The sequence below is a fragment of the Acanthopagrus latus genome, chromosome 3 (assembly GCF_904848185.1).
Source record: "Acanthopagrus latus isolate v.2019 chromosome 3, fAcaLat1.1, whole genome shotgun sequence".
Lineage (NCBI taxonomy): Eukaryota > Metazoa > Chordata > Actinopteri > Spariformes > Sparidae > Acanthopagrus > Acanthopagrus latus.
The window spans coordinates 23,256,415-23,271,955 of record NC_051041.1 but is presented as its reverse complement, the minus strand read 5'-3'; the positions used below and the strand labels follow the sequence as shown (position 1 = coordinate 23,271,955).

General features: G+C 40.7%; 1 protein-coding gene across 3 annotated transcripts in view; it reads left to right on the top strand.

Annotated features, from left to right (window-relative positions):
• trappc9 (trafficking protein particle complex 9) overlaps positions 1 to 15,541 on the top strand; it is a 207,940-nt gene that overhangs the window by 99,477 nt on the left and 92,922 nt on the right. For all 3 annotated transcript variants that reach the window (XM_037093057.1, XM_037093056.1, XM_037093058.1), the window contains 2 exons: positions 3,519 to 3,661; positions 14,525 to 14,635. In XM_037093057.1, the coding sequence (XP_036948952.1) occupies positions 3,519 to 3,661; positions 14,525 to 14,635 (254 nt within the window). The remainder of the gene's footprint in view (positions 1 to 3,518; positions 3,662 to 14,524; positions 14,636 to 15,541) is intronic.

The window sequence follows — 15,541 nt, the reverse complement described above, 5'->3', positions numbered from 1 at the left end:
TGTAAGGCAGGTAATCATTTCATACCTGAAGTTGTACCATCTCAAGGCTTAAAGCCTGAAAGGAGCAGGATATTGGCTATTATTGCTCTGATAGTAATATGAGAGGCCTTCTTCATCCCAGAGTGTATCAAGGTGAGCCTGTCTTTGTGAAGACTGTCCTTTGAGAGTCTTGGGGAAGAGGGTGTTTTATTTTGTAGCGATTATCACTTACCATCATTATGCATAATAGTAACAGAAGAGAGCTTGAGCGAGAATGTCACACCCTGCTGTTTTTCTCTGTGTGGCAAAGTTACTAAAAGTTTCTGGCACTGTCCCCCCTCCTTTTCCCCAAAAGCAGGGTTCAGGTGCTGTTACAGAACCAAAGCATACTTCAGTTACTGTATTTTGATTGTTGTCTTTCCGAGCAGCAGAAGACAAGCTGAGAAATTGCATGAAAATTTAACTTAAAGTGAGATAATGAAAAATTGTGTGAGAAACGAGTGAGCTGGCGAGGCTTTCATCCTATGGAATTGGGCATAGTTTGATCATAAGTGGGTTGAATAAAGGATGAACGTGGACAGGTATGACCAGGAAGATACGGAGGCCAGTGTTTACCAATGTTGGTGCTCCACACTTGCTACTGTTACAGTACTTTTAGTGTAATCTTGTAACTGTAACTTTAAGCCATAAAGTCACATAGTTTAGCTTTGAGGAGCATCACGTTTCAACAAATGTTCCAAAGTGATATATAATTTATTAGAATGACAGAAACGTCTCCAATGCCATGTCCCTCCATTTTTATTGCCTTTTGTTTCCCATTTGCTTGTTGCCCGAATGCTACAAGACATTCAACTTGAACATAAAACAGCTCAGTTATCGCTGGGTTATCGGCCATTGTGACTGCCTTAATCGAACTGCAACCTTAATCTAGCCCTTCTCACTAATCACGTTGTTTGTATGCATGTGACGGTAATGCATGTGCGCGATCAGGCTGTTTGCTGAGGCTGTGTCTTGCTACTGGTCTACTCCTAACATTGTCAGCTCATTACAGCGAGCCTATTTTTAGCCCAGTGCGATTGAAATAGGGTCCTGAGGGGGCCAAGAGCAGAGAGCGGGATGGAGAGGATTGAATGAAGGAAGAGCTTGGGGCCGGCCCCGGTCTGAACATGGAATCGGGGTGCACAGCCACTGTTTGCTCGTGTCGCTGAGACAATTGCTGTTCCTCAAGAGGATCATGTTGAGGCTATTAGTACCACAAAAACATCCAGCAGATCACACAGCTGCATGTAACACAGCGTTCGACTGCTAAAAAGAAAAATGAGACGGCATATTTATGTTCTCAGTATAAAATATCGACATCATTAATATATAATATGTCAGAATATATAAATATACCACTAGCGTTTATGTTATGAAGCAATATGTCACCCACTGGATGGTAGTATATGGTAATGTCAGGCTTTAGCAACACAGGCAATATTGTTAGAATGATAAACAGTTTTATTTATTTAGTTTTTATTTTTTCCATGGGTTTTGTTGATAATGATTAAATACCAAAACAACACCAGCCGTATCCTTTCACCAACAGGAGGACGTGTTGTTACAGAGAAAACAAAACAGACCTCAATGGAAATGGCCTTCAACCGGTGTCTTTCCTGAAGGAATCCGAGCATTTTCAGTCAATCAATTCAAATGAGATTCATATCAATGTGCTGTTCCTTTTATTCTGTTGCCAGCGCAGCATGAGCCAGCCTCTTTGCTCGCATTGTAGGGGCTGCTGCTCGTCCTCCACATCCAAAGCAGGCTGGCTCCTCTGTTTACCTTCTAGGGAAGACAAATAGTCTGGAAAACCGTATTCAGAGAGGAAATGAGGATTTTGATTTAAGCTTTATGAAATATTCCATCCCTAAAATAAGCATGGTAATGATATTAAGGTCAGTGTCTTCACAATATCAGATGACTTACTGGAAGCGGTGTCTGTCGTATGATACATAACAAGTGATACCTCTATACCAAATAATAGGCTACAATACAATGAGCTACGATTGATGTTCGTGGAGGGAATTTACAACAACAACAACAATAAGCAGACTGCAAGTCTACAGCCGTGCTAGTTGCTATGTGCAGTTTTACTCAGGACCAATGCTGCTTTGAGCTAAATCCTGGTGTGTTTTAGTTTTCATCTTTCAGACCATAAATGTCTGTAACAAATTTGAAATTAAATCTATCTAAAAGTCAATCTATTTCGTTTCACTCCAAATCATAAATGTGAACCCTGTGTTTCATCAAATCTAGTATCAGATTTGATGAATCACAAAATTTATTTTTTTAATCCATCCAGTGATGTTTCACCTGAAGTGAACGATTTTACATGCAGTCTAACCCTAACCCTAGATTAAAAGTCAGAGGATAATCACAGTCATTAAGGTTAATCCTCTGGGCACCATGAATGTCTGTACCAAATTTACTTGGCACCTCCAATCCAATAGCTGTTGAGATTCAGTCTGGACTGTACTTGAGGACTTACCCATATTGCCATCCGTATAACCATGCTTATGATGTAGCTAAAAATGATATCATCAGAAAATGCAAGGGCAAGGAAAAAATGATACAATTCTACATGAGTATAACATGAAAATATAGCAACGGTAAAAAATAAAGCCTTTTCACTTTGAGATAAATGAAACTTTGGAATTAAGGCGCTTGGTCTACAATAATAATAATCCTCTCTTAAGTCTTCATCTCTCTGTGCTCTCTGTGTCATTAGGTTGTAATAGGCCAGACGTCTAGCCAGCAGGTTCTGCCTCCCATATGAGGAAATACAGAGAGAAAATAATCAAGGAATCACACAAATTACTTCTGGAAAGGTGCAGCCAGTGCTTCAATCAGCAATATGTGGAGAGATGATATGATATAGGCTGCATAGGAAGAAAAGCGGGACCTTGGATGCTCCTTTTACCACGCCTTAGCACAGTGCCTGAGTCAGCTAATACTCCCTCACCATAAACTGCCACTTTTAATTTCCCCGTCCTTCGCCCACTTGGCTGCTTGTCCCATGCCCCCCCACAGAATACCTCTGAGTACCTCTGAGTAATTCTATGTGTCCACTTTCCTCCCGTCACTGTGGAGCACAGCCAGCAAATCCCACCCACTGCACCCACCCAGCTCTCTCTCTTCTCGTACTGTTTAAAGATAAGATGCGTTTATTCTGAATCATCTGCTTAGAGCCAAAAATCACACCCTTCCCACTCCTCAGGCTTTCTCACTAGTATGTCTCCATTTCATTAAACAGCACAATAGCTGTGTTTGTGGTGCATCAGTTATTTCACAGTATTGAATTTAATGTATCGATCTTAAAACTCACCAGTTTTCTGATGTAATGGCAGGGCACAACATTCTGGCTGTGACCCCTGGCCCCAATCATACTCATTGTTCCATACATAAGTTCCTTTGAATCACTGATTTTGTTTGGCTGAGTCTGTAGTACACTGTCAAAGCAGCTTGACCTAAATTTATATCTTTTCCTTGTACTTTTGCAGACTTTGGAAGCAGTTTTGAACTTCAAGTACTCAGGAGGAGCAGGCAAAGTGGAGGGCTACTACAGGGAGCTATCTTTGGGAGTCCATGTTGACGTCGAGCCATCTGTTTTCTTCACCAGAGTCAGCACCCTCCCTGCAACCAGGTAACACACTAAATTACACTGTATTTTCTATGGGTTTTTTCTATGGGTCCTTTTATGGTTCTTTGACCTTATTTAGTACATTTTGGCCACCAGGGGGCAGTGCAACAACATGTTAACACAAGATGGACTTATTATCACCAAACATAGTTGGTATGGCAAACTTTTTTTTTTTTACCAAACTATTGGAAACTCATATACCCAACAGAACATTAGCTGTTGTTTAGGTTGTACCTCTGACCATCGGATGCGTGGAAGTCTTTCTCGAAGTATCTGTCTCTGGAGCAGAGAGCTAGCAACACTTTTGCAGTTTTCCATTACATTTGCTGGCCTAGTTTTGCATTTCCTTCACAACTGGGTTACCTGCTTGAAGGTGCGTCTTAAAGCAATGATGCCCTTGTCTCAATCCCTGCAGCACTATTGCATAACCACCACTAACAAAAGGGCTTCATTAATTCCGTTACAATGTTACTAAATCTAATGAGATTAAATTAGAAGCTACAAAAGTGCTGGGAGCTGAACACACACCTTTAAAAACGTCTTTCTCTCAGGTTTCATTGAGGGAAAGACGGGTGCTTGTTACAGGTTGGCTACATTCGCGAGATGTCACCGCCACCTGCTTGGAGGCAGGACGGCTGCGGCTTAGTTGTACTCTAGAGCAGGCCCATTGTGGGTGCGGCGTGCCTCAACTTGGCGCAATAAGACTGGTAATGGAAAAGTAAATCAGCGTGGCTCGACCAAAAATGTCTGTGGAAAAACGTCATATGTCCACCAGCTAGTCACCAAAATTTTCTGTATTTGTTTCACATACAGTTGGTCTTTCATGACTCTTAACAGCCTTCTTCTGCTTATGGTTATGATGTTTATTAGAGTGGCATTGCCTCCTGAAAAAACAAAACAGTGATCAAAAGAGGCTTAAAACCTTCTGGACAGTTAAGCTGAATTATTATCTGTGATCTCCCTTTTTTCTCACGTATACCACTGCTCCCATCATCCTCCATCATTCATTGAACTGAAGTTAAGTGAAATAACCTTGTGAATGAAGACTTTTATTTCCTAGGTCATGAGGTTATTTCTTCAGGAGCCAAATTCAGTCAGTCTGATTCATATTTAATGATACCTGCTCACCAGTGTTAGATAAACTATTGGTTTCAGTTTTAGTGTTTTAGTTTACCTTACTCCAGAATGGGTTGACAAAGCAATATCTGTCCAGTGGTACAGCACTGTGCTTCTGTTCTGTTCAGGGGCTCTCCATCAGTGTCTGTAATCTGATGAAACAATGACCCTGCATTCCATTTTTGTGCTTTTGTATTTGTTAATTGAAGCCAGCCATTGTCATATACACTGTAAGATAGCAAAACTGCTCAACCTTCATTGGAGTACCAGAGAGGCTACAAGAAACTTACCTCACAGTTGTTCCCTCCGAATAAATGATGATAAATCTTAATTCTAAAACATATTTTTATCTCACATACGATACAAATGCAGCATTTTTTTTTCTCTCTCTTTGAATAGATATAGACCTTCTCTTTAACCGCTGCAGCAATACTCAACTGTGACATTATTGCTATGAAAACCAGAAGGCTTAGGAATGGTATCTTCACTGCCAGGTCAGATAGTTGCAGACGTGAATGGATATTAAATGGATACTCAGTCTTTTCTAATGCTCTCACGTTCTCTCTCTCGTGCACATACTGTACAAATTCAGTCCTGTAGACACTGTCGCACATCCACACGTACACACACACACACACACACACTTCTCTTGTGTCACTTCACTCCACTTCTCAGCTCCACAAACCCCAAGCGAGGGAGACAGATCGTAGTCGAGTAATGGCCACTTGAGGTGAATCATTAGCTGTAATAATATCTGCAGTTATAGCCATCCATCTTGCCTCAGCGCTGATACATATGCATACATAGAGATGCTGCACTGGCGGCTATACCACCACCCTGTCATAGCAAACGCCCCCATTTACCTACCTCTGTGGCACCCTTGGCTCTTTCTGCCTCATCACACTGGCATATCGTGTCAATATGGAGGCTCTCAAGCAAATCTCTAAATATTAAAATGCTTTTGAAAGACCTTGGAAAGGTTTCAGTTAGTGGCTTTTTAAAGGGACATCAGTGACCAGTCATGACCCAGGATAACCTTTCTAAAAACACATGGAAGTTCTGCAAAGTCTGAGCACAAAAGCAAAAAGGACGGAAACCTCAAGTACCAAGTCTTCAAAAGATCTCCCCTCTCAGTGGGGAGTTTCTCTGACTGATGTAAGTATAAAACACCTAAATTAATTCTTTGTTCTTAATTGATGTGATTTAAAAGTATCGTTCTGAAAAATGCAGCAGCCATATCGATAGTTATTCATAATGTTATGTACAGTGACAAAAAAGGATGGGTTAGAAGAACGCATGGAAAACAAGGATTATTTTTGCTCCGTGAACATGAAACTTTGGAAATTCTGGTTCAGCAATGACGCCACAGTTGCAAATACTGAACAGCGTCTAATAGAGACTATAAGCTTTTATTGTGCCCGCTCCAGACAAACAGATGCATGATAAGAATGGGGACTGAGAGCTACCGCGGGTAACAGCAGAGGAGACAGGAGAAAGGAGAAGACTGTTTGCTCTCATTGGCAGCAGCTAGTTCATGGACCCCTCTGCGTCTTAACCACATATTTAGCCTGCTATGTATCCAGCAGATGTTTGCAACACGTCAGGCGAGCAGTCCCCGAGCTCCCAAATCATGTTTTTTAACAGTTCACACATACCGATCGCCGTCCATAGTAGGGCTCTGGTCTGCCTCTGATCTGCCTCTGATCTGGGACATGACAAGCTAGCTCCAAAATATGTTGAAAGTAAAGTGCTCCAGCTCAGGTATTGCATCAACTATTATTAAATTATTTCTCCATGTTGCTTAGCCCCTGACATGCCAGCAGTTATATCTGTGAACGTTCCCTTAGACCCAACCCAGACAATACTGAAATATAGATGAAGCATGTTTTCAGTATAACCTGCAATAAATGGTCCAAAAACCTGAATGTTTTACAGTGCACTCCCTTTTACTGTTTGTTTGCTTCAAATGATGATGATGGTGTGTGTGTGTGTGTGTGTGTGTGTGTGTGTGTGTGTGTGTGTGTGTGTGTGTGTGTGTGTGTGTGTGTGTGTGTGTGTGTGTGTGTGTGTGTTTATGTATGATCATCATTTCTACCAGGTTTGAAAATGAGATGTTGAGATGACCTTAGTACTCAAACTAACATGAACTTTTTTCCAGTTTAATCACAATCCTCAATTACACATTTTTAGAATCTCATGCTTCATACATAATTTATGAGAATTTCCTTTGAATTTCCCCCCTGGAGAGATAGACATTAAAGTCCTTTAACACACTTTACTTGTGGAGATAAGTACTATTGAATTTCTTCTTGGCTGCGAGTTAAAAGGGAATTTGGAAGTGGTTGTATGAAATTGCTCAATAATACAGCAACTTATCCTTTCGATCTGTTTTTGTTTCTCTTTCTCTCCCTCCCTCGCACCCTACCTCTGTACCTGTCTATCCACCCAGAGGTAGGCAGATCTGTCTACCCATTCTGTCGCTCTCTCTCTCTCTTTCTCTGTTAATTTAGAGTATAACGGTCCTTCTTGTTTTACCCCTGTGTGATGTATCTGTGGTATCCTCAGTTCTTAAAACATGCAGTAGTACAGTACAGTTACTGTAACAGAGGCAGAAAATATTCTCTCTGAAATGTTAACTTTTCCTCTCTACGTCTGTCTCCCTTGTTCTCTCCCTTATCCACTCTTTTTCGTTTCCTTGTCTCATTATCTTGCACCATACACTGTAGCTCTTGCTATACTGTATCTTCCCCTCTCGTTTACTTACTCTCTCTTTCATCCTCGCTGTCTTTCTCTAAATCCTTCTTTTCATTTGCTCTAAATCTCTTTTTCTCTCTATCCTCTTTCTTTTCTCAGCATGCCTTTCTCTGCAGCACCAGCCTCCTCATATTTCTGACTTGCTCTCTCTCCAACTTTTCCCTGTTACTCTTATTTTCTTGTTATACCTTTGTATTATTCAGATTAGTTTTTTGCAGACAGTACTCTGAAGAAAGTATCGATGTGGCCTAACCATTATCCAGTTTCCTGGATACAAAAATGAACACAATGAATGAAATTGTTGAAAGACACATTTGAGTTGAATGAACATTTAGAAACAGTCTGTTGTTGGTTGTGTTTTAATTCCATGTAACAAGGGGGTATGATGTAAGATGCAACTTTGAAAATGTTCATCACTGCAGTTGGTGGCTATTGAGATGGTTATTTAGAGAGTTAATTACCTGAAGGGGATACCTTCAAACATGCCAGCTGTTGTGGTTGTGGAGGAAAACTTCTGTTGTCAGCTGAGTTAGTTGTTTCTACTAGTTAAAGATGTGTGTTGAGTTTGAAACGATCAAGCAAAGCATGAATAATAATGTTTTGGAGAGTTTGTGTCTTTTGCGCTTTCCTTAATTAATGGGACGAAAATAGCACAAAGCCCAATTTTGCAGGTTGACCTGCTCTGAGCTGGCAGCTGATAAAATGTAGGTAATCTTTGCACCAAAATTACACAGCCAGACTTCGAGACTTCCTGCCACTGACGCTTTCCTTAACTGTGTTTTACTTCTATCTGTGGTGCATTGCAAGTGAACTGAAATATCCAACAGGTGCAGGCAAAAAGAAAAAAACAATTCACTGCACCGCAAGAAAATCCAGCTTCACAAAGCGGAAGCTACCTGTCTCACTCTACCATCTGATCCTTCTTTCCACCTTGTCTTTCAATCAGTCTCAGTCTACCATTAGTGCCCAGTGAGACCAGAAAATGGCTCAGAGAAAGTCACTGGTGTGCTCTCATAGAGATAGGTGAAGCTGGAAACTCTGTGATATACAGAAGTGTATGCTCTGCACCATATTTTGATCAAACATGCTAGCTAGCTGGTAACGCGCTACCACCTACCAGTCACAACAGCCCAGAAAGATAGCTTGCTGCTATCTGCCATCTAGCAGACTCGCTAGCTTGCAGCTAGCACGTTTGCTCTTTGGCCCCCGGCTATCATGTAATCCCTTTCATGCTAAACATAAAACCGACCCACTGACATTTCCCTGTTGTCTTCAGTTGAAAAGGGTACAAGGTGGATCAAACATGACACGCGGATGGACGCAGGTGTCATTCCACGCTATTGTTTGCCATGTTTCCAGTGCAACACAGTGACTTTTTTACTTTAAAGTTAAGGACGTTGGTGCATAAATTAACCTTAACCTTTCAGTCCTTCTCTGTTCAAACAGTGCTTCTGAACAATTTTCAGTCAGTGCATTAATGGATAAAGCAACAGTATAATCCATGACAACATCACAAGTCAAGGCCTTAAAATGACCATAGTTATCACCACCGCTCTGAAATAGCCTTTACAAATAAACATTTGATGTATTTGATGGAAGTATTTCTTAAAGGGCGACTGTGCATGAATTACACTGTAGCTCCCCGCCTTTGTTTTGCTCTCTCTGACTTTCTACACCGACTGACTTTCTACTATTTCTTCAAATGCTCTCTGTCTCACTGTTTCTCAGCTCCTCTGTCCGTTCTTTTTCATCTCAAATCTGTTTTTTCCTTTCAGCCTCCCTTCTGTTGTGTCTCTCCTGACTTCTTTCATTATTTCACTTCACATCTCTCCTTGCCTCTCCCCCACCCTTCTCCGTTGCTGTCTTTGCCTCAGTCGCTATGCATTTATATACCTTTACCTATGGTATTTCTATCTTGCCATATATAGTACAGAGTGTACATGTGGCCATATTTAAAGTGACTGATCTGTTCAAGAGTATGACTGAGAGCCAGGATGTGTGAATTACTCAGTGATCCATACTGTACAGGGAGCCGTTAAAATCCCATTTGCTCAACAGTGTGTTGCCCTGGAAAATGCATTGCTCTACTGGGAGACATGAACTGATCCTGTGCATCCTGTTTTTTTTTTGTTTTTTTTTTTATCTATAGCATGGTTAGTAATTGTAACAACGACAGAGTGTCTAGATTAAAATGTAGCTTTTTTACTCTTTTTGAATTTTTAATGTTTGACTCTGAGTATTATTCTCTTCACTGTACCTCCATTATTTCTCAGGGTGGAAACAGAAATCTCAGAGACAGATATACTCAAACTGGGACAGATAAAACCAGATCTATGTACATGGCTAAATACTGTGAAAAAAGAAAATGTGCCTTTGAGTAAACTGGCCCTTTAGTGAGTAATCACTCATGATTTGATTTGAATTCATAATTTGACTGCACATGCTGACTAGCCGGCAATTCGTTTTGAGCAGCTTTTCACTTGTTATTACATCTTTAAATGTGGGCATAAAAGTAAAGTCAACTGCCCTTCATTGGCTCCCGTAGCTAAAAATAGCCTATCATTGGCAGTACTCTAAACCCAGCCAGGCTAATTAAGTCTATTACATCTTGTGTGGGGGAATATGTCACGTTTTTGTGCCAGAGTACGGGTGCAAAATCAGCACTTATTGATTGCAGATTTGCAGAATTGACTGAGGCGTGGGGCCAGCTCCATTGATCTCTTCCCACAGTGTGTTCCATTTTCACCACCCACCACCTCACAAAAGCAGTGTCCCCAGTCTCAACTAAAGCCCAGTCAGTGTCATTGGCTCGATTTGCTCTCTATTGTTGATGTAGAGACAGAGATGATCAGACTGTGGCTTTGGCATTTGTCTGGTTTGTATTGATGTCTTTTTGTGGTCTTGCCATTGAAATGTGTGGCGCCAGGTTTCATGGTTCATTTGTCAGTGTGGTTGAGTTCTCAGAAATAGACGGTGGCATTCATTAGCTGGCTCTCTCCCCCTTTGGTGCACCACCAGATGTACCTGGAATGATCTGTAGTAAAGGTCTCCTTCTCTTTTCATGACTGTCTCTTTGAAATTCATGAATTGCACTCGGAAACATGTGGTAGTTACGACATGACAGCAATCTCGACCTCACAAAGCTCCAGATATAAACATGTTCAGTCACACGCAGCTCATGCTGCCAATGCTGTTTGTGTTTCATGAAATGCACATAAGGCAGAAGAATTGTTAAATTTATTGATGCATAATTTGTTTAGTAGAATATGAGCAAGGATGCAGGTTCAGTATGTTTTTTTACTTTGAAACACCAGGGATGACTTTGCTCTTTCTCTGCCTCGCTCTGCTCTTAAATAGGAATTTAAAAAATTCACAGACTGAAATGGAGACAAGTAGTTTGAAACCCTATTGGCAGTTTTGAATTATTTATTTAGCTTGTATCTTGACGCTCTGTGTAGTAGCTCGGCAGAATACTTATCAAAATGATTCAGTGTTGTGAGTCAGTTCCCTCTGGTTCAAAAACATTTTCAGCTTTTGTCTACAGTAGCCTTGCACCAATCTCCGCAGTAACCGGTCTTGAATAAAGCTGTCCACTACTGTTCGGCATCATTTCAGACTTATGCTGTTGAAAGTCTTATCAAAATCGTCAAATCCACATTGTCTGTGCCTATATCCCAGGCTCTGCTCCATCAGTTTATCTCAGGTACTTTGTGCATGAGCAATGAGCCTGTGTTGCCTAACCGGGAGGTCTGATTGATCACCTCAGCTAAACGCCTTGGCCTATAAATCAGTACCCCATCCCACTCAGCCCGTTAATCATGTCTGCCAACAAAGACAACGAGACAATTAAAGAAACATGGGTAGGCCTTAAAAAATATGCTTCCTTAATTGCCACAGCAGTTTATTAGGGCAAGCTCAACTTATGCCTCCATTAACCCAGAGATTTAAGAGGGGAGGTGGGGTGATGGACAACATTTCAATAGTACAAAAGACACATTCTTGCATCTTTTCTTTTCTAGTTTCATTAATTCAACTTAATGCTTTGTTGCATTCTACATAGCCCCCCTTTTTAATTATGAGAGTTGTCTCAAAGAACTAAAGATTGTCCTTAAAATGTTAAAGAAAAAACTTAAAAGTAAAATATTCAAAGTGTGTATATGGAATAATTAGCCTCCTTCACATCACCTCATTCCTGTAGACTTAATGTAATGGTCCTGTATTGTGCTTGTCTTGTTAAGGCCTTCACAAAAAGAGCAGTCTGCTCTGATTGGTCAGTTTGAACAGGCACTGCCCTATGTGTTTCTTCATCAGGTCTGTTGGTGTTTTTACAGTCAGGGCTGTACTGGGGGATGTAGCTGAGCATGGTGACTATTAGAGCTGGGCGATATGGCCCAAAAATGAATTCTCCGATTTTTTCACACCGAAATCTATTTACATTTAATCGTTTTTTTCCCCTTCTCAAAAACAAACTTCAAATTACAAAGAAATTATTCAAAGCATTGATTCATTGTAATTCTATGATTTTAAACAAATTTGCCCTGCCATTGTAAACAGTGCAGCTTCAAACTCACTTGAAAAAATATATAGTGTTTCCTTTTGAAAAGACTGTGTCCCTTTTTGATAAAATGCTTTTGTAAAAATAAATGTAACATGTCAGTTTACTTGTTATTATAAAAACAGATCAGTTTCCATATTGGTATTGATAAAGTGTTAACATCATTTTTATTTTGTTTACAAAAAAGTATTTTATATCCCTGAAGATATGTGAACTAAATTAATCATGTGCATGCACTGCATAGTAAACATGACAAGTTGGTAGAATGGGAGGAATGAGGTCTGTGCTTGCTGTCTGTTTTACACATTTTTGGCCAGGAGGACGAGCCTGTCTGCTTCCTCTGGCTTGAGTCAGGCCCCGTTGTGGCTTTGTAGCACAAACCTGGGGTCGAACATTTTCAGCATGTTGATGAATCTCCGTCTCCACTGTATATACGGGCACCATATCTTTAGCGGTACGCAACGTGACTGCGTCTGTAACAGCTGTCCACTGGGGCCTTCTGTTCCAGCAGCCTTTAAACAAACTTTGCAGCGGACCGTGGTTTGTTCGAGGTCCGACGCCACAAAACCAAAGCTACTAACAAGACTGTGCCTTTTTAGGAACGAACTCTTGGCTCGCTGCATGTTGTTGTGTTTGTTTCTCTGTGGAAAGTCAATGCGTAGGGGAGGGCGGTGCCCACTACCAACTAGTGCCCTTGAGGAGCGGCGGCGGAACAAGTTCACAAAAAAATAGATTTTCAGTTTTTAAAATCATCCTAAACCAAAAACTTGAGTTAATCGATTTTGCCGATTTATCGCCCAGCTCTAGTGACCATATAGTTTATAACTTTATGGATGCCCTGATGGCTGATTTGAAGTAGCTGTGAATATGGGCTGTGTGCATTTTTCTGTTGAGTGTTTTGATGCTTTGAGTATTCATGTAGCACCTAGACCTGTGTCATGATTAAAACATTTTCAGAAATGTCACCTTCTACAACATGACACCTTTAATTTTACATATTTATTTTTGTTTGTTTTCATAATTCAGCATATGCATCTTACTAATCGGACATGTTGCTGGTATGTCTTTGACCCCTTTTGATTCTTTAGTACTGTGTGTATGGATTGGTGTAATGCCTTAACATTAATGTCATGGTGTTTTGTTTAGTATGAAGTGTTTACTACACACCCAGTGGTGGCAAGAATATAAGATCGCATTCCCTCCTTGAAATTATTATTTTGAAAGCATTGTATCATACTCAAGGACTACATATTTACGTGTTATATACAACAACATTATGAATGGAAACAGTGTCTTGTATAGACAGTGTTGCATTTGTGTGTTTCACAGACCCACCTGTTGGAGTCAGTCAGCAGCGATATCAACCACCAAAAATGGACCAGCCAAGAACTGCTGGTGTCGAAGTTAGCTTTATAGGCTGGCTAAAACCTGTTAGCTCAACTCTTCCCAAAAAAACATGTGGATATTATGTATAAATTGTAAAAAATGCCTCCTGTCCATCCGCAGAAACTATTAATGTATCAGCACACTCTCTGGATGGACAGTCCGTTCTGTTTCTGAGACTTTCATTCCTTTCATCCGTCATTACCGGAGGAAAAACAACACCCACTTGAGGGTTAAAATTAACTCTTTGAAAATCCAGCATCATGTCTCCTGTCTTGATCTAAATCACAAATTGGACCTCTTATGATCTGCATGAGAAAAGCAGGCACGGGATGATGTGGAGATGGCCTGCTCCAGCCAGGCCTGCGGGCCTGATGAAAGCACTGCCACCTTTGATGTTATGACAAGGACTGATGAGTACTTCACACCGTGTCTTCTCTTGATCTCACGCATTTGCTGTGTGTGTGTATGTGGCCGTGTATTTTTAGAAAGTAATTGTAACCTCATGCATAAAGTATAAACTTGCATACACATTAACAAGAAATTATGCATAGGTTATATGGGCAGCTGAGTCTCCCTATAGAACAGGAGTTATTGAAAGCTTTTTGTTATGCGTGTGTGTACTGGAGAAAGAGTGGATTTTTAATGACCATAAATTAACGATTGGTTGGATCTGGAAAGAGCAGTGCTGGAAATAAACGCTCTTTGGCTTCAGTAGAAACTAGATAACTGTTGAACCGAACATCAAAGTCAAAGTAATAAATACCAAAATAAACAAATCTGCATCACTGTGCAGCAAACTTGAACAGACATTGATAAATATGTTTCTTTGGAGCCTTAGTTCTGATGATGACACAGTTAGCTTTTGAAATGAAGAAAAGTCATCAAAACTTCATCAGTCATCCTCTAATGTGTATAATGTTCTATTAAATCTAAATTGATGCACATGGCTGTGTACCAGAGTGAGCCCATGCAAACAAAAGTTGCATCTCAGTGAAACCTGCTATGAGTTTTTGAGTGGACAAAGGTTTTACACTTGTGCCTGTGTCTGTCTACAGCACCCGCCAGTGTCACCTGCTGCTCGACATCTTCAACCCAACCGAGCACGAGCTCACCGTCAGCGCCAAGAACAACCAGGACCTGGTTCTCCATGCCAGCGAGTGCCAGAGGTGAGTGGAATTTTTATTTTGTTGGGATAAAGTCATCCCTGCTTTGAAATTTTCAAGTGGCATCGGTGGCCTAAAATTTAGAGAAGTGAGTATTGCAGATTTGATCTCCGGACTGGCAGGATAAATCTGGGTTCTTATGGCTTCCTCATTACCACCACTGAGATGCATTTAACCCCAACTGTGGAGTCTCCAGGTAAAGTTCAGTGATCTGTGTACATTATCCAACCGGCCACGCTCAGCCCCCTATATAGCGCAGATGTGCACAAGCATGTGGAGTGGGTAAGGAATACTCCATCCTGCTGCTGTACTACACACCAAGAGACACTTCAGTTTTGTATATATGTTTAGTCACATCTCTATTGCGTGAGTGGCGGAGCTGCATTGCTCGTCAACTTGCTCCCCAAGTGGTCTTTTGGCATTACTTTGTGCTGGTCAGTTCTGCTCAATTTCGACTTCTTTCTAATCACAGTAAGAAAACCACAGATTTTGTTCCTTTTTTATGTGCTTACAGGTTAACTATTTATTAAGTGACATTTTCAAGGATGCTCACCAATGATTTAGCTAAATTAAATGTCCAAAATAAACCAAAATATCAGCTCCAACAAACCAACCATTGGTTGAGCCTATTGCTGATACACAATAGATTTGTTAGATCATGTCAGCCTATTGCTGATCACGATAGATCACCCAACCCTATCTTCAGGTGTGAATGTGTTGAGGAAGTTCCTGTAAAAGGGACCATAGCCCTTTCTGAATAAGGAGGTGGGGGGCAGAAGCATAATAATAATTATAAACTGGAGGCAAACTTTGTTTCTACCTGATCATGTGAGTGTGACAGCATATACGCACTGAAAAATAGTGATATGTTGGTTTTGTTATGTTTGGCATGCTGCTAAATATTTATTG